Source organism: Procambarus clarkii, chromosome 17 (assembly GCF_040958095.1).
Source record: "Procambarus clarkii isolate CNS0578487 chromosome 17, FALCON_Pclarkii_2.0, whole genome shotgun sequence".
Classification (NCBI taxonomy): domain Eukaryota; kingdom Metazoa; phylum Arthropoda; class Malacostraca; order Decapoda; family Cambaridae; genus Procambarus; species Procambarus clarkii.
The window spans coordinates 48,061,597-48,080,044 of NC_091166.1; the positions used below are offsets into that span (position 1 = coordinate 48,061,597).

The 18,448-nt window shown below is 53.4% G+C and overlaps 1 protein-coding gene and 1 long non-coding RNA gene across 2 annotated transcripts in view; both read left to right on the top strand.

The window, feature by feature from the left end:
- The window catches only part of LOC123772473 (uncharacterized), a 149,267-nt gene extending 137,330 nt beyond the window's left edge, over window positions 1–11,937 (top strand). The window contains exon 5 of the long non-coding RNA XR_011228935.1: window positions 11,809–11,937. This is a non-coding gene — a long non-coding RNA (uncharacterized lncRNA). The remainder of the gene's footprint in view (window positions 1–11,808) is intronic.
- A 5,403-nt stretch (window positions 11,938–17,340) lies between these two features.
- On the top strand, window positions 17,341–18,111 carry LOC138365699 (carboxysome assembly protein CsoS2-like). The gene has a single exon (XM_069326191.1). The coding sequence runs from the start codon at window positions 17,341–17,343 to the stop codon at window positions 18,109–18,111; it is 771 nt and encodes a 256-aa protein (XP_069182292.1).
- The last annotated feature ends 337 nt before the right edge of the window (window positions 18,112–18,448 follow it).

Here is an 18,448-nt window from a genome sequence, read left to right on the forward strand (position 1 = left end):
ACTTTTAAGCCAGGATGTAAAGTGGCTCTATAAGTGCATAGGACTAAAGTGTAGTTGGTGGTCGGTCAATAATGTATTGTGGCGGCCTCCTTTATAACTGCCAAGAGGCTCGTAGGCCTTAAACCCAACACCATAACCTTAGATTGTATGCTAACTTGTGGTCAATATTACCGGTGGTCGCTAACTTGTGGTCAGCAATAGTCATCATACGGCATTTTCTTCCTCATTGTAACGACCACTATGAGTCCCCGCCTCCGTAGACTCATTTCTCCTCTCATTCATGAGTCCAGCTGCTGTTTGCAGCCTCATTCTCCTCTGCCTCACAACTCATTCATCCACGTGCAACATGGATGGTTGTTCATCCATGTTGCAATCCGCTAAGGCCACCATCAACTTTTAAGAAAGGAATATGATGGGTCTTGATATTAAATATTTGCTACTTTCCGTAAGCAGTAAAATAGGTACCTGGGTGTTAGTCAGCTGTCACGGGCTGCTTCCTGGGGGTGGAGGCCTGGTCGAGGACCGGACCGCGGGGACACTAAAAAAAAAAAAGCCCCGAAATCATCTCAAGATAACCTCAAGATTCCCCCAAGTCATGTTTGCCTCAGTTTTTCCCTAACATGTCAGGCCAGGTGGACCTGGGTACAGCTTCAGGGACTAACTATATTCAGCTTCAGCAATTCATTAAGTGTGATTTCTTTCATCTTTACATTTCTTTCAAAAAATCCAATTGTATGCCTAACATTAGTAATAGTACTGATAGTGGGAGTAGGAACTAGAAGTGGTAGTGCCAAGTGGTAACAGTCGCTATACAACCAATATTTCAGACTTCATGCAAGTCGCATGGGATGGTCTCTTTAAATGCCAGTATTTCGTAGAGCATTTCACTCGGACCCAATCTCGATTGGCCTATGACACTCCCCTACCCCATATGTTTCATGTGTTAAAGTTGGGTGAAGATATTCCCAGGCGTCTGGCCTAAAATTTTGGACAGACAGACAGACAGACAGGCCGACATTGTCTCTTGAACATATAGATTGTTCGTTACTCTGTTCCTGTTGAATCACCCTTACTGCACCACAGTGTAACAGTCAATGAAATCAGATCAAGTCCAAGTGCAGCGAAAAGCTCTGTACCCCAGGGCACAGTCCTAGCACCATTTCTCGTTCTCATTCTTATCTCTGATATAGATAAAAACACTAGACACAGCTGTGTGTCATCCTTTGCAGATGATACAAAAATCAGCATGAAAATAACTTCTACTGTTATTAGGCACTGAAAAACTACAAGCTGATATTAATAAAGTCTTCGATAGGGTAATGGAAAATAACACATGTTTAACAGTGATAAGTTCCAAGTACTGAGGTGCGGTGGAAATGAGCTTAAACGAAACACAGGGTACAGGACACCATCAGACTTATTCATAGAAGGAAAGCAATACGTAAGAGGTCTGGGAATTACGATGTCTGCCGTCCTAACATTTAGTAAACATAACCGAGTAAATATAGCGGCGGCCAGGAAATGATAGGATGAATCATGAAAACATTCAAATACAGGGATCCCATCACAATGTTAATGCTATTTAAATCACTGGTGCTCTCCCGCCTGGAGTACAACACCTAAGGTACCTTCCCGGAGACATCTTGCGTACTCTAGCCGACGAGTCCGCCTTCCTCAGTAACTCCTGGGCCAGTCCTCCACAGTGTCACAACACTGTGGGCTTACCGGGCTGTGGTGGGTATGTGGGCCTGCGGGCCGCTCCAAGCAACAGCCTGGTGGACCAAACTCTCACAAGTCAGGAGTAAAAGAGTAGAACAACTCCCAGAACCCCATCAACCACTACTTCTACTCTCCACCAACACGCTGGCTCGCCTCCTCTAAGGCTTCACCTATAATAAGCCTTAACTTGAGGGCAGACGGACGTTAATTCCATTTCTTAATTCAACTTGATGGTAGAGCGGCGGTCTCGCTTCATGCAGGTCGGCGTTCAATCCCCGACCGTCCAAAGTAATTGGGCACCATTCCTTGTCCCCGTCCCATCCCAAATCCTTATCCTGACCCCTTCCAAGTGCTATAAAATCATAATGGCTTGGCGCTTTCCCTGATAATTAACCTAATCTTAACTTGGACATCCCGGGACACGTCGGTCCAATCACCAATACTTGACTGGATATCGTAGACAAATCAGTGGTGAAGAGAAACAATAGGCAGAGTTTCTTTCACCCTATGTTCCTGTTACCTAGCAGTAAAATAGGTACCAGGGTGTTAGTCAGCTGTCACGGGCTGCTTCCTGGGGGTGGAGGCCTGGTCGAGGACCGGGCCGCGGGGATACTAAAAGCCCCGAAATCATCTCAAGATAACAGTGTCCACCGACTCGGCGCACTTGTTCCCCGCTGGAACAAGTCTTAAGTTCAGTATTACCCTGTGTGAACTGACGCTTGTCCACTAAGGTGCCGTCCACATCACGCCTGAGGAGTAACAATTGTATAGTAAGAAGGAAACTACCCAGGTGTCAGTAAGATCACAGCCTTCCACCGGGAACAGAAAATGGGGTCGGGTGTGCTCAACAGGTGGCGTTGATATCATCACTGTGTGTGTGTGTGTGTGTGTGTGTGTGTGTGTGTGTTTACTATTTGTATCTGCAGAATCGAGCTATTAGCTCTTGGACCCCGCCTTTCAAACCAATCTATTTTCCTCTAGTATGTCTACTACATATATTTCTCTCTAACACACTTGCGCGCACACATCCCCAGAAAACAGCCTGTAGGAGCTGTCTAAGTCCCAGCTACCTATTTACTGCTAGGTGAACAGGGGCACCAGGATGAAAGAAACTGCCCATTTGTTTCAGCCTCTGCCGGGCATCGAACCCGGGTCCTTAGGACTACGACCCCAGAGCGCTGTCCAGTCAGCCGCAAGGACCCCTGTGTACTCACCTAGTTGTGCTTGCGGGGGTTGAGCATTAGCTCTTTGGTCCCGCCTCTCAACTGTCAATCAACAGGTGTACAGATTCCTGAGCCTACTGGGCTCTATCATATCTACATTATAAACTGTGTATGGAGTCAGCCTCCACCACATCACTGCTTAATGCATTCCACCTGTTAACTACTCTGACACTGACAAAGTTCTTTCTAACGTCCCTGTGGCTCATTTGGGTACTCAGTTTCCACCTGTGTCCCCTTGTTCGCGTACCACCCGTGTTAAACAGTGTATCTTTATCTACCTTGTCAATTCTTCTGAGAATTTTGTAGGTTGTGATCATGTCTCCCCGGGCTCTCCTATCTTCCAGCGACGTGAGGTGCAGTTCACGCACCTCACGTCGCCTCTTGCTGCCTGGATCTTGTTGATAACGACCAATTGAACCTGGTGAGTTATGAAACAACGTGTGGTATCACAGGTGGGCGGGAGCGGCGCCCACCTGTGATGCCAGGCTCCCCCACACACGGTCGGCACCCAGGGTGAGGGTGTTGCCGGGATTACTATGGGTGGCCGCCCGTCCTGCACTTGGCGATTGGCGACAAGTTAAGGCAGAGTGGCCGACGACGCACCCCAGCGGAGGCGCGCCGCCGCTCACCCGTTATTTAGTGGTTGAATATTGGTGCCGTGGTTATTGTTGACCGGCTCCAGCTCCTCTTGACCGGCTCCAGCTCCTCTTGACCGGCTCCAGCTCCTCTTGACCGGCTCCAGCTCCTCTTGACCGGCTCCAGCTCCTCTTGACCGGCTCCAGCTCCTCTTGACCGGCTCCAGCTCCTCTTGGCCGGCTCCAGCTCCTCTTGACCGGCTCCAGCTCCTCTTGACCGGCTACTTGTATACGGCACTAGTTGGTTGTGGTACACCGGTACTTGGTTGAGGCCGGCAAGCACAAATTTCCCCGGTGTTGTGTGGCTCGGGACGAGATGCCTATACGGAGGCTTGCAAATAGTATTGAGTCTCCCCCGGGATGTAATGGTTCCGACTTAGAAGAGCATAGTCCTCCACAGAGTTAGGACATCAGTCGTTAGGTCGTGATCCGTCTGATAGGACATCAGCGAATCACGACCCTTCAACATTCTACCAAGAAAACCCAGAAGTGTCGATGGACGTAAAGGTGGTGTCGGATGAGCACAGTGAGCACAGTGAGCACAGTGAGCACAGTGCTCACTCCCCGTGTTGGAGCACTTGACACCTCCGCCGTGATGGTACAACACACCTGAGTGAGAGCTCTGACGCCAGGTGTAAATTAAATCTAATGATATGTTGGGTGCCACGAGTAGGATTAAGAGAACACAATGTAAACATCAGAGATCCACTTGATAATTGAGCCCCCCCGGGCTCTATCATCACCATGGAAGCCGGCCTCAGGCTAGACCACACCACCACCATGGAAGCCGGCCTCAGGCTAGACCACACCACCACCATGGAAGCCGGCCTCAGGCTAGACCACACCACCACCATGGAAGCCGGCCTCAGGCTAGACCACACCACCACCATGGAAGCCGGCCTCAGGCTAGACCACACCACCACCATGGAAGCCGGCCTCAGGCTAGACCACACCACCACCATGGAAGCCGGCCTCAGGCTAGACCATCCCAGTAAAAAAAAAAAACTCACAAAATCCCTAATAATATTAGATTATATTCACTGATGACGTCTGGCCTGTGAGGGCGTTATTAACACCAACAGAGGGAGGGGGGATTGAGCTCGGTGAGGTGTAGGTGGCAGGCATGAGTTACAATTTTGATGAATTATCATCAGTCTTCCTTTTTACGATGAGTTTAGCGTCCGTGAAGTTGGAGTGTAGCTCCTGGTGCCAGGTCCCAGTGTGAGACTCGGACAGTGCTGGTGTTATCAAATCATGAGTGTGAGCTGTTGGTCCAAGATATATTGTTTCAGCTATTGCAGTGTGGTGAGCTTGTTCCGTGTGGTGGGACGGTCAGGGGGAGGACAGTGACGCAGGGAAGAGACAGTAACACAGAGGAAGGAGGAGGAGACGGAAGGCAGTTAGGACGGGCGACAGTTGGGGCAGAGTGGCGCGTGCCCGCTGCCAGTGGCGGCCGCACGCCTCGCCCGCCATATCCTGCCCACCGCTGCCTAATTCTCCTGGCATAACTAATGGCGGGTGAATGGGAGGTAGTTGGAGATGAGGAAGGCGATGAGTGGCGGCGAGCCTGCTCAAGCAGCTCCTTATCTGTATTCTCTCGCCCCAAGACCTATTGATTACTGACCCTCCAGTCTGTTGAACTGTTGGGTACCACCGGTTACCTCTGTGTGGGAGGACAGTGACTGGTAGTTACCTGTGGTAGGACAGTGACTGGTAGTTACCTGTGACAGGACAGTGACTGGTAGCTACCCGTGATAAGGTGACTGACAGTTACCAGTTATAAGACAGTGACTGACAGTTACCCGTGACAGGACAGTAACTGATAGTTACCCGTGACAGGACAGTGACTGACAGTTACCCGTGACAGGACAGTAACTGACAGTTACCCGTGACAGGACAGGGACTGACAGTTATCTTATCTTGAGGTTATCTTGAGATGATTTCGGGGCTTTTTAGTGTCCCCGCGGCCCGGTCCTCGACCAGGCCTCCACCCCCCAGGAAGCAGCCCGTGACAGCTGACTAACACCCAGGTACCTATTTTACTGCTAGGTAACAGGGGCATAGGGTGAAAGAAACTTTTGCCCATTGTTTCTCGCCGGCACCTGGGATCGACCCCAGGACCACAGGATCACAAGTCCCGCGTGCTGTCCGCTCGGCCGACCGGCTCCCTTGACAGTTACCCGTGACAGGACAGGGACTGACAGTTACCCGTGACAGGACAGTAACTGACAGTTACCCGTGACAGGACAGTGACTGACAGTTACCCGTGACAGGACAGTAACTGACAGTTACCCGTGACAGGACAGTGACTGACAGTTACCCGTGACAGGACAGTAACTGACAGTTACCCGTGACAGGACAGTGACTGACAGTTACCCGTGACAGGACAGTAACTGACAGTTACCCGTGACAGGACAGTGACTGACAGTTACCCGTGACAGGACAGTGACTGACAGTTACCCGTGACAGGACAGTGACTGACAGTTACCCGTGACAGGACAGTGACTGACAGTTACCCGTGACAGGACAGTGACTGACAGTTACCCGTGACAGGACAGTGACTGACAGTTACCTGTGACAGGACAGTGATTATCTTACACTCACTCCCCTACCCCTGGGTGCATTATACGCGAGCATAAGGATAATTCGCTAGAGATTGAGAACTGCGTCTCAGGGCTGCGTGTGGGGGGTTGGGGGATGTATGGGGGGGCCAAGGTGTATGTGTGTGTGTGGGGGAATGTGGGGTGCCCAAGGTGTGTGTGTGGGGGGGGGTGGCGGTGTCCTTATTGTGTTCTCCTGCGACCGTTACTCCCTCAAAGGCGGGGCGGGATTTAAATCTTGGCGCCTTTTGTCCGTGTGCGTCTGGGAGTAACTCTATACGGCGCGGGCCGCACCGTCTGGGGCCACGTGCCCGCTATACCCACCGGCTGGCTGCCCGGGGCCACGTGCCCGCTATACCCACCGGCTGGCTGTCCCGGGCCACGTGCCCGCTGATTCTTATTCTCACATTCCTCATCATCACTCGGCCACATGTGAGGGCGGGAAGATGACACCAAGGAATTGGTGGTGGTGGCATGTGGTGCAGAGGTGCCGTGACGGTAAAGGTAGATGCCGCCGTGAGGGTAGACAGTAGAGGTAGATGCCGCCGTGAGGGTAGGCAGTAGAGGTAGATGCCGCCGTGAGGGTAGGCAGTAGAGGTAGATGCCGCCGTGAGGGTTGGCAGTAGAGGTAGATGCCGCTATGAGGGTAGGCACTAGAGGTAGATGCCACCGTGAGGGTAGGCAGTAGAGGTAGATGCCGCCGTGAGGGTTGGCAGTAGAGGTAGATGCCGCTATGAGGGTAGGCACTAGAGGTAGATGCCACCGTGAGGGTAGGCAGTAGAGGTAGATGCCACCGTGAGGGTAGGCAGTAGAGGTAGATGCCGCCGTGAGGGTTGGCAGTAGAGGTAGATGCCGCTATGAGGGTAGGCACTAGAGGTAGATGCCACCGTGAGGGTAGGCAGTAGAGGTAGATGCCACCGTGAGGGTAGGCAGTAGAGGTAGATGCCGCCGTGAGGGTAGGCAGTAGAGGTAGATGCCACCGTGAGGGTAGGCAGTAGAGGTAGATGCCGCTATGAGGGTAGGCAGTAGAGGTAGATGCCACCGTGAGGGTAGGCAGTAGAGGTAGATGCCGCTATGAGGGTAGGCAGTAGAGGTAGATGCCGCCGTGAGGGTAGGCACTAGAGGTAGATGCCGCTATGAGGGTAGGCAGTAGAGGTAGATGCCGCCATGAGGGTTGGCAGTAGAGGTAGATGCCGCCGTGAGGGTAGACAGTAGAGGTAGACGTTGGCACACAAGGCCGAACGGTACACCACGCCTCGTACTCTTAACAGTTAACAATTACACTACTTATCAGGCTGGCTGATGATACAACTGGAGCGTTTAAAGCCCCGCGAGGCACCCCTGGTGGGTGTTGCGGGGCCTCCCCCCCACACCCACACCCCCTTACACTCCCCCCCCCCCACACACACCCACACCCCCCCCCACTCCACCCTCACAAGGTAAACATCTCACACCAACAACTGCAACCTCCGCCCATTATCTTGAAAGTATCTCCGCACGCATTGTCACTCTTAATATGTCATGTAGTTTTCTTATTAGTTTTTGCGTGAGTGCACGCACCCGTGGTGGTGGGTGCAGTGGGCGGCCGGCGGGCGTGTGGTGGAGGAGGGGAATGGTGGGCGGCCGGCGAGTAACGACTTGTCAGGGCGGAGACGCCCGCCTCTAAGTTTAAATCCCCGGTGTGTATATATGGGTAATGTCTCGTAACTGGGGACCAGGTGTGCGAACACTGCCTCGACTTTTAAACCATTTAGGCCTAGGGGTCTCTATTCTCCTGCAGCCTCCCCTGGCAGCTGGTATCACCCCCCCCCCTTCTCCTCTCCCCTCCCCCCCCCCCCCCCCCCCCTCCTTCTGTACACTACCGACTTCTATTCGCGACCGCTGACGGTTTGAGGAGGTTTTGTTAAGATTTAAAGAACGTGAAGGCTGTTGGGGATGTTTGAACGCGTGGCCAAGGGTGGGTGTGGTGGTGGTGGTGGTGTGGTGGTCTGTACCGGGTGGTGGTGGTGGTGGTGTGGTACTCAGTACAGGGTGGTGGTGGTATGGTAGTTAGAACAGGATGATGGTGGTAGGATAGTATCCAGTAGGACGCTGGATACTCAAATTCCTGTCGAACAGAACACAGGGAGTAACAGTCAACCATATAAAATCGAGTCCAAACGCAGTTAAAGGCTCTGTACCTCAGGGTACAGTCCTTGCACCACTGCTGTTCCTTATTCTCATATCAGATATAGACAAAAATACAAGTCACAGCTTCGTGTCATCCTTTGCAGATGACACAAAAATCAGCATGAAAATTACCTCTGCTGAAGACATTGAAAAACTTCAAGCTGATATTAATAAAGTTTTCGACTGGGCAGCAGAAAATAACATGATGTTTAACAGTGATAAATTCCAGATACTCAGGTACGGGAAAAATGAGGATCTTAAACATAATACAGAGTACAAAACAAAATCGAATCTGCCCATAATAGGAAAACAGCATGTAAATGATTTGGGAATAATAATGTCTGACGACCCAACGTTTAGGGAGCATAACCAAGCAAATATCGCGTCAGCCAGAAAAATGATAGGATGGATTACGAGAACTTTCAAATCCAGGGATCCCATCACAATGGTTGTACTCTTCAAGTCACTTATGTTGTCCCGTCTTGAGTACTGCTCAGTATTCACTTCCTCCTTCAGAGCAGGAGAGATTGCTGAAATAGAGGGAATACAGAGAACATATACGGCACGCATAGACGAGATAAAGCACCTATATTATTGGGATCGTCTCAAAGCTCTCCAAATGTACTCACTAGAAAGGAGACGAGAGAGATATCAAATAATATACACATGGAAAATACTGGAGGGCCAGGTCCCAAATCTACACAGTAAAATAACAACATACTGGAGTGAACGATATGGAAGAAAATGCAGAATAGAACCAGTGAAGAGCAGAGGTGCCATAGGCACAATCAGAGAACACTGTATAAACATCAGAGGTCCGCGGCTGTTCAACACCTTCCCAGCGAGCATAAGAAATATTGCCGGAACAACCGTGGACATCTTCAAGAGGAAACTAGATAGTTTATTCAAAGGAGTGCCGGATCAGCCGGGCTGTGGTGGGTATGTGGGCCTGCGGGCCGCTCCAAGCAACAGCCTGGTGGACCAAACTTTCACAAGGTAATAGAAGAACTCCCAGAACCCCATCAACCAGGTGGTGTTGGTGTTGTAGTCATGTCTTGTGGGGGAGACCAGACTACCTGGGGTGTTGTGGGGGAGACGAGACTACCTGGGGTGTTGTGGGGGAGACGAGACTACCTGGGGTGTTGTGGGGGGAGACCAGACTACCTGGGGTGTTGTGGGGGAGACGAGACTACCTGGGGTGTTGTGGGGGAGACGAGACTACCTGGGGTGTTGTGGGGGAGACCAGACTACCTGGGGTGTTGTGGGGGAGACCAGACTACCTAGGGTGTTGTGGGGGAGACCAGACTACCTGGGGTGTTGTGGGGGAGACCAGACTACCTACCTGGTGAGCATTGAAATTCCTGGGGCCGTCGCCCTCGGAGCTCACTACAAGGACGTGCTCGGTACACCAGCCACACCTCGATACGCCAGCCACACCAAGGTACGCCAGCCACACCAAGGTACGCCAGCCACATCTCGGTACGCCAGCCTCATGAAGCACATCTCAGATATCTTCGTCATTCCGGAAAATCTATAAAAATACACGAGAAGCGGCATTCCAGGACGTCTTAATGTGAAGACGTGGTTCAGCAGGAGGGGGGGGGGGGCTGGAGGGGGGGGGGGCGTAGATGGGGACTCATCTTGGGAACCACTCCCTCATGGCGTGGGGGGGGGGATGATACCGATTTCCTGCGACCATCAGGAGGGATCGTCAGTGACGCATGCTAGCGTTTTGCGATACCTGGTGCTTGATTGAGAGTGTGAGAGTGTGGTGATGGGGGGTGGGGGAGGGGTGGGGGGGGGGGAGCGGCGGCAGTTATCGCTCCTGGACGTCGCTCACTCGAGAAATCCATCGCTGTTAGGAGACAAACCTTGTTCAATTATACTGTTAGTTCCGCTTCTCTCTCTCTCTCTCCACTCCCCTCCTACCCCCCCACCCCCACCCATCTTCTCTCTTCTCTCTCCCTCTCTTCTCTCCCTCTCTTCTCTCCCTCTCTTCTCTCCCTCTCTTCTCTCCCTCTCTTCTCTCCCTCTCTTCTCTCGCTCTCTTCTCTCTCTCTCTCTCTCTCTCTCTCTCTCTCTCTCTCTCTCTCTCTCTCTCTCTCTCTCTCTCTCTCTCTCTCTCTCTCTCTCTCTCTCTCTCTCTCTCTCTCTTTCTGTCTGTCTGTCTATCTGCGTACTCACCTAGTTGTGCTTGCGGGGATTGAGCTCTGGCTCTTTGGTTCCGCCTCTCAACCGTCAATCTACTGGTGAACAGACTTCGGAGCTTTTCGAGCTGTTATATCTACACCATTATAATGAACAAATTGCGTGATGCATCACGCAATTGTGAATTCTGCGTGTAGTGTACACATTATTATATTATAATAACTCCAAGCTGTGTATGGAGTCAGCCTCCATACGTATTGTTATAAGTGTTACCTAGGAGTAAAATAGGTACCTGGGTGTTAGTCAGCTGTCACGGGCTGCTTCCTGGGGGTGGAGGCCTGGTCGAGGACCGGGCCGCGGGGACACTAAAAAGCCCCGAAATCATCTCAAGATAACCTCAAGATAACCACCACATCACTTCCTAGTGCATTCCATTTACTAACTACTCTGTCACTGCAAAAGTTCTTTCTAATGTCTCTGTGGCTCATTTGGGTACTCAGCTTCCACCTGTGTCCCCTTGAGCGTGTACCACCTGTGTTAAATAATCCATCCTTGTCTACCCTGTCATTTACTCTGAAAATTTTGTATGTGGCGATCATGTCTCCCCGAGCTCTCCTGTCTTTCAGCGACGTGAGGTGCAGTTCTCGCAGCCTTTCCTCGTAACTCATGCCTCTTAGTTCTGGGACTAGTCTAGCGGCATATCTCTGAACTTTTCCATCTTCGCTTTATTTATTAATGTTTTTATTTATATATACAAGAGTTGTTATATTCTTGTACAGCCGCCAGCACGGGTAGCGTTTCAGGCAGGTCCGTAATCCTGATTTTCCCCGGAATACGACCCGCCAAATCGCTTAACCACCAGGTACCCTTTCACTGCTGGGTGAACAGAGGCTACAGTTAAGGGTTGGTGCCCAGTCAATCCTCCCCGGCCAGGATACGAACCCTGCCCTGAAATAGGATATGATACGTTTTACCATTACGCCACGGGGACTGCTTGACAAGGTACGGGCTCCATGCTGGGGCCGCATACTCCAGGACTGGTCTTACATATGTGGTATACAAGGTTCTGAAGGATTCTTTACACAGGTTCCTGAAAATTTCTGCGTGTGTGTGTGCGTGCGTGCGTGCGTGTGTGCGTGCGTGTGTAGCGTCACACACTTGTACACATTGTATCACACGGGTGTATTGTACAAATATAAATTATAATTACCATTTGTATCCGGTATTACTGCCACCGCCTCCATGTTGATTGTTGCTATGTTGGCGGAGGTGTGTGTGTGTGTGTGAGGTGTTTAATGAGTGTCTCCTCACCAGTGGGTGAGTGGTGAGTGGGAGTTGGAGCCGTCGACGCCGACACCCTCACAGGCCCCGCCGCCCCTCACCGTGCCGCCCCTCACCGCCACGGGCACCGCCGATGTCAACGCCGCCGTGGTCAAGCTTGGCTATACTACCCTGGTAATTACTCACCTGGTGCCAGTGTTGGCTTGTTCTGTCCGTCCCGCTGCCTCACGTCTCGTGCTGGGAACTCATGAGTACCTAGCACTGTGTGCGTGTGTGTGTGTTTATGTGTGTGTGTGTGTGTGTGTGTGTGTGTGTTTGGCTTACCTGTAAGAGGGGGGGGGGAGAAGCATCCCCTCAAGTCTGCTGATTTGTAGTTGGATGCTGCCATTGGGGTGTTTTCAGATAAAATAAGTATATGGAGTGTTTTGTTGATTGTTAAGTGTGGCCTGTGAGTGTGGGAGAGTGGCCGCCCTCGCTAAACGTTCTTCTCATGGTGGCCGCCCACGCTTCCCCCTGCTCTCTCACACACACACACACACGCTCCCTCCCCCCTGCTCTCTCACACACACACACGCTCACTCCCCCCTGCTCTCACACACACACACACACGCTCCCTCCCCCCTGCTCTCTCTCACACACACACACACGCTCACTCCCCCCTGCTCTCACACACACACACACGCTCCCTCCCCCCTGCTCTCTCTCACACACACACACACGCTCACTCCCCCCTGCTCTCACACACACACACACACGCTCCCTCCCCCCTGCTCTCTCACACACACACACACACGCTCCCTCCCCCCTGCTCTCTCACACACACACACACACGCTCCCTCCCCCCTGCTCTCACACACACACACACACGCTCCCTCCCCCCTGCTCTCACACACACACACACACGCTCCCTCCCCCCTGCTCTCTCTCACACACACACACACGCTCCCTCCCCCCTGCTCTCTCTCACACACACACACACGCTCACTCCCCCCTGCTCTCACACACACACACACACGCTCCCTCCCCCCTGCTCTCACACACACACACACACGCTCCCTCCCCCCTGCTCTCACACACACACACACACGCTCCCTCCCCCCTGCTCTCACACACACACACACACGCTCCCCCCCCCCTGCTCTCACACACACACACACACGCTCCCTCCCCCCTGCTCTCTCACACACACACACACGCTCCCCCCCCCCTGCTCTCACACACACACACACACGCTCCCTCCCCCCTGCTCTCTCACACACACACACGCTCCCCCCCCCCTGCTCTCACACACACACACACACGCTCCCTCCCCCCTGCTCTCTCACACACACACACGCTCCCTCCCCCCTGCTCTCACACACACACACACACGCCCCCTCCCCCCTGCTCTCACACACACACACGCTCCCCCCCCCCCTGCTCTCACACACACACACACACGCTCCCTCCCCCCTGCTCTCACACACACACACACACGCTCACTCCCCCCTGCTCTCACACACACACACACGCTCACTCCCCCCTGCTCTCACACACACACACACGCTCACTCCCCCCTGCTCTCTCACACACACACACACGCTCACTCCCCCCTGCTCTCTCACACACACACACGCTCCCCCCCCCCCTGCTCTCTCACACACACACACGCTCCCTCCCCCCTGCTCTCTCTCACACACACACACGCTCCCTCCCCCCTGCTCTCTCACACACACACACGCTCCCCCCCCCCTGCTCTCTCACACACACACACGCTCCCCCCCCCCTGCTCTCTCACACACACACACACGCTCCCTCCCCCTGCTCTCACACACACACACACACGCTCCCTCCCCCCTGCTCTCACACACACACACACGCTCCCTCCCCCCTGCTCTCACACACACACACACACGCTCCCTCCCCCCTGCTCTCACACACACACACACACGCTCCCTCCCCCCTGCTCTCACACACACACACACACACACACACACACACACACACACACACACACACACACACACACACACACACACACACACACACACACACGCTCCCTCCCCCCTGCTCTCACACACACACACACACACACACACACACACACACACACACACACACACACACACACACACACACACACACACACACACACACACACACACACGCTCCCTCCCCCCTGCTCTCACACACACACACACACACACACACACACACACACACACACACACACACACACACACACACACACACACACACACACACACACACGCTCCCTCCCCCCTGCTCTCACACACACACACACACACACACACACACACACACACACACACACACACACACACACACACACACACACACACACACACACACACACACGCTCCCTCCCCCCTGCTCTCACACACACACACACACACACACACACACACACACACACACACACACACACACACACACACACACACACACACACACACACACACACACACGCTCCCTCCCCCCTGCTCTCACACACACACACACACACACACACACACACACACACACACACACACACACACACACACACACACGCTCACTCCCCCCTGCTCTCACACACACACACACACACACACACACACACACACACACACACACACACACACACACGCTCACTCCCCCCTGCTCTCACACACACACACACACACACACACACACACACACACACACACACACACACACACACACACGCTCACTCCCCCCTGCTCTCACACACACACACACACACACACACACACACACACACACACACACACACACACACACACACACACACACACACACACACACTCCTATGAATGAAGTCTTTATAATTTCTCGTCAAGTTCCTCATATTCAGTTTCCGGTTCCCAACTTCGTGGGAACCAAGAACGGGAGTCTCGCGGTAATGTGTGGGAGGAGGTAAACAGGTGTGGGGAGGCTCCCTCCACACCTGTAGGGGAGCTCCTGCCTAGGGGAGGCTCCCTACACACCTGTAGGGGAGCTCCTGCCTGGGTGAGGCTCCCTCCACACCTGTAGGGGAGCTCCTACCTGGGGGAGGCTCCCTCCATACCTGTAGGGGAGCTCCTGCCTGGGTGAGGCTCCCTCCACACCTGCAGCGCAGCTCTGGCCACTGGCCACCTACGGAGGGTGCCACCCCTACCCACCACATGAGGACGGAGTATGGCCCATGCATCTCTCATATTACGTTAAAAAGAAATGCTTATGCATGGCGGTCATGAACTTGGTGGGAGAGTGATGTCACGAGGGGAGAGTGATATTACAGTGGGTGAGTGATGTCACGAGGGGAGAGTGATATCACAGTGGGTGAGTGATGTCACGAGGGGGAAGTGATGTGACGGTGGTGGGAGTGAGTGTCACTATGAGTGACTGATGGCGGGTACTTTGTATTAACGGGAAGAGCGATTGAAAAGGGGTGGGGGGGGGGAGGGGGGAGTGTTACTGAGGATGAGGAGCTAGGTGTCGGGATAGAGGGCCGGGGGGGGGGGCGGAGGAGGAGGAGGGTAGCAATAGCCTAAACTACTCTATTCCTTATTATATTTTATATAATAAGGAATAGAGATATATTTTATTGTCTCAGTGTTCACCTAGTTGTGCTTGCAGGGGTTGGGCTCTGCTCTTTCGGCCCGCCTCTCAACTGTAACTAACTACTAACTAATTTTTTTCCACATACATACACGTCCCCAGGAAGCAGCCCGTAACAGCTGTCTAACTCCCAGGTACCTATTTGGTGCTAGGTAACAGGGGGGCATCAGGATGACGGAAACTTTGCCCATTTGTTTTTCCGCCGGCTGCCGGGATCGAACCCGGGTCCTTAGGTCCACGAGCCCAGAGCGCTGTCCACTCAGCCAACCAGTCCCAAACATACTTGAGGGAGGAGAGCGAGGGAGGGGGGGTAGGTAACTATCAGGGGGAAAGCGCCAAGTCATTGCGACTATATAGCACTTGGAAGGGGTCAGGATAAGGATTTAGGATGGGACGGGGGGAAGGAATGGCGCCCAACCACTTGGACGGTCGGGAATTGAACGCCGACCTGCATGAAGCGAGACCGTCGCTCTACCGTCCAGCCCAAGTGGCTGGATGAGGGGGGGGGGGGAGGGGCAGCGTAATTGTGGCTCCTGGAACACAACACTCCTTCCTAACCTATCAAGAGGACCCAAAACAGAAAACGGGATAGTAGGTCACTTTCGCCAGCCGCTTCCATTGTGTATTACGAGGATTTTTGGCCCTTACGTAACGCATAGGAGCCAAGTGCGACGTTCTTTGTTGGAGGAGAGGTTGTTGGTGGCGCCGACCACCGCGCCCTCCGTCAGCGGTCTTGAAGGTCACACTAATTTGTCGACCAGGGATACAAGACTTTTCCCGGCCCCACCATGGAGACACAACTGTCTCCCGGCCCCACCATGGAGACACAACTGTCTCCCGGCGCCAGAAGACGCTAAGACTATCTCTCCCCACCACGAGGAAGAGAGAACTGACTCCCGGAGCCAGCACAGAGAACCACAACACCAACTACTTTTTCTACTTCCACTAACTACCTTTTTCTACTTCCAAGTCGGGCTTGGGAAGTAGAGCTCCTCCCAGAACTCCATCAAGCAGGTACACCAGTGCAGGTACTAACAAGTTACCTCCAGTTGACCTGTCCGCGGGGAACTACCGGCCTGCACTGGTGCTCAATGACTGGTTATACAATGACTTGTTAAACCTGAGCGCGTGGTTGGTAGGGGCTGAGCCGGAGGAGCACAGAGACCGCCGACTGGTCAGGAATGGCAGCTATGAGAGTGAAGGTGGAGGTGATGTGAGGGGGTCGTGAGGTGCCCTCCAGGACACCAGTCATGAGGCCATGGGAGGGTAGGAGGGGGGGGGGAGGGGTTCATGGGAGCCAGACAACATACAGTTCCCACTTTGCGAACGTCCTTGCTAGTGTCTCCCACACTCCGCTACCGTTCATTCCCTCCCCCACCCCACCAACATAAACACGGCCCCCCCACTATTCTTAACTCCCCCCTCCCCACCCCCCCACTCCCCACCACCCCCACCTCCCCTGCAGGGGGGGGGGTTATATGCAAAACTTGGACTGTCTTCAGCAGAAGCCTCCAGACGTCTCGTGGATTCGGTGGAATCCCAGGTTGTGTAACTTATCCCCATGTCGTGGTACAGTGGTCTTGGTCACTGGTTCGAGCCGCCATATTGAACTCTTAATTTCTTTGAACATCTCTTATCAATATTAATTAGTGAAGATGTTGTCCCACGCGCCTCCTCCAGACGCTGTACATAATGAGGGCAAGGCGTCTGTTGTGGCTGGCCCCCAGAACTCTCCAGGAGCTAGGTGAGTGCTGTGTGTGTGTGTGTGTGGTGGTCTTAGACAAAGCTGCGTGTCCGGATGTGACACCGGACACTGTGTCAGAGTCTAGTGTCAACACGGAGAGGACTCGGCGCCACAGGTGTCAGTCTCCTCCTGACACACACACACGCCCGAGGTGTCAGCCTCCTCCTGACACACATGTAATATTTTCAACAATAAGAGAGCAAGATATAGCAGTGGTGATGGACACAAGGGGGCCAAGTGCCTGTGGACCACAGGATGCTGTCAAGGTCACGGGTCGTGAGTCACCTCACACTGTCAAGGTCACGGGTCGTGAGTCACCTCACACTGTCAAGGTCACGGGTCGTGGGTCACCTCACACTGTCAAGGTCACGGGTCGTGAGTCACCTCACACTGTCAAGGTCACGGGTCGTGAGTCACCTGAAACTGTCAAGGTCACGGGCCGTGAGTCACCTGACACTGTCAAGGTCACGGGTCGTGGGTCACCTGACACTGTCAAGGTCACGGGTCGTGAGTTACCTCACACTGTCAAGGTCACGGGTCGTGGGTCACCTCACACTGTCAAGGTCACGGGTCGTGAGTCACCTCACACTGTCAAGGTCACGGGTCGTGGGTCACCTCACACTGTCAAGGTCACGGGTCGTGAGTCACCTCACACTGTCAAGGTCACGGGTCGTGAGTCACCTGAAACTGTCAAGGTCACGGGTCGTGAGTCACCTCACACTGTCAAGGTCACGGGTCGTGAGTCACCTGAAACTGTCAAGGTCACGGGTCGTGAGTCACCTGAAACTGTCAAGGTCACGGGTCGTGAGTCACCTCACACTGTCAAGGTCACGGGTCGTGAGTCACCTGAAACTGTCAAGGTCACGGGTCGTGAGTCACCTGAAACTGTCAAGGTCACGGGTCGTGAGTCACCTGACACTGCCAAGGTCACGCATCAAGGGGTCACACGACACGCGATCTTCACGTGTCGGAGACCAACGCTATTGTAGACTTGTGACTAATCCGTTGTGACGACCTTTGACCTCGTCTTGCACCCACCTTGGCGTAGAGCACATGACACGGCCGGCCTCCTGCCACTCAGACCATTCCCTTGTCAATCCGAGCAGACTGGTGTCAGCCAGAACAGTGTGGTGTCAGCCAGAACAGTGTGGTGTCAGCCAGAACAGTGTGGTGTCAGCCAGAACAGTGTGGTGTCAGCCAGAACAGTGTGGTGTCAGCCAGAACAGTGTGGTGTCAGCCAGAACAGTGTGGTGTCAGCCAGAACAGTGTGGTGTCAGCCAGAACAAGCTTTTCAAGCTTGAAAAGCTTCATAGAAAACACCGACCT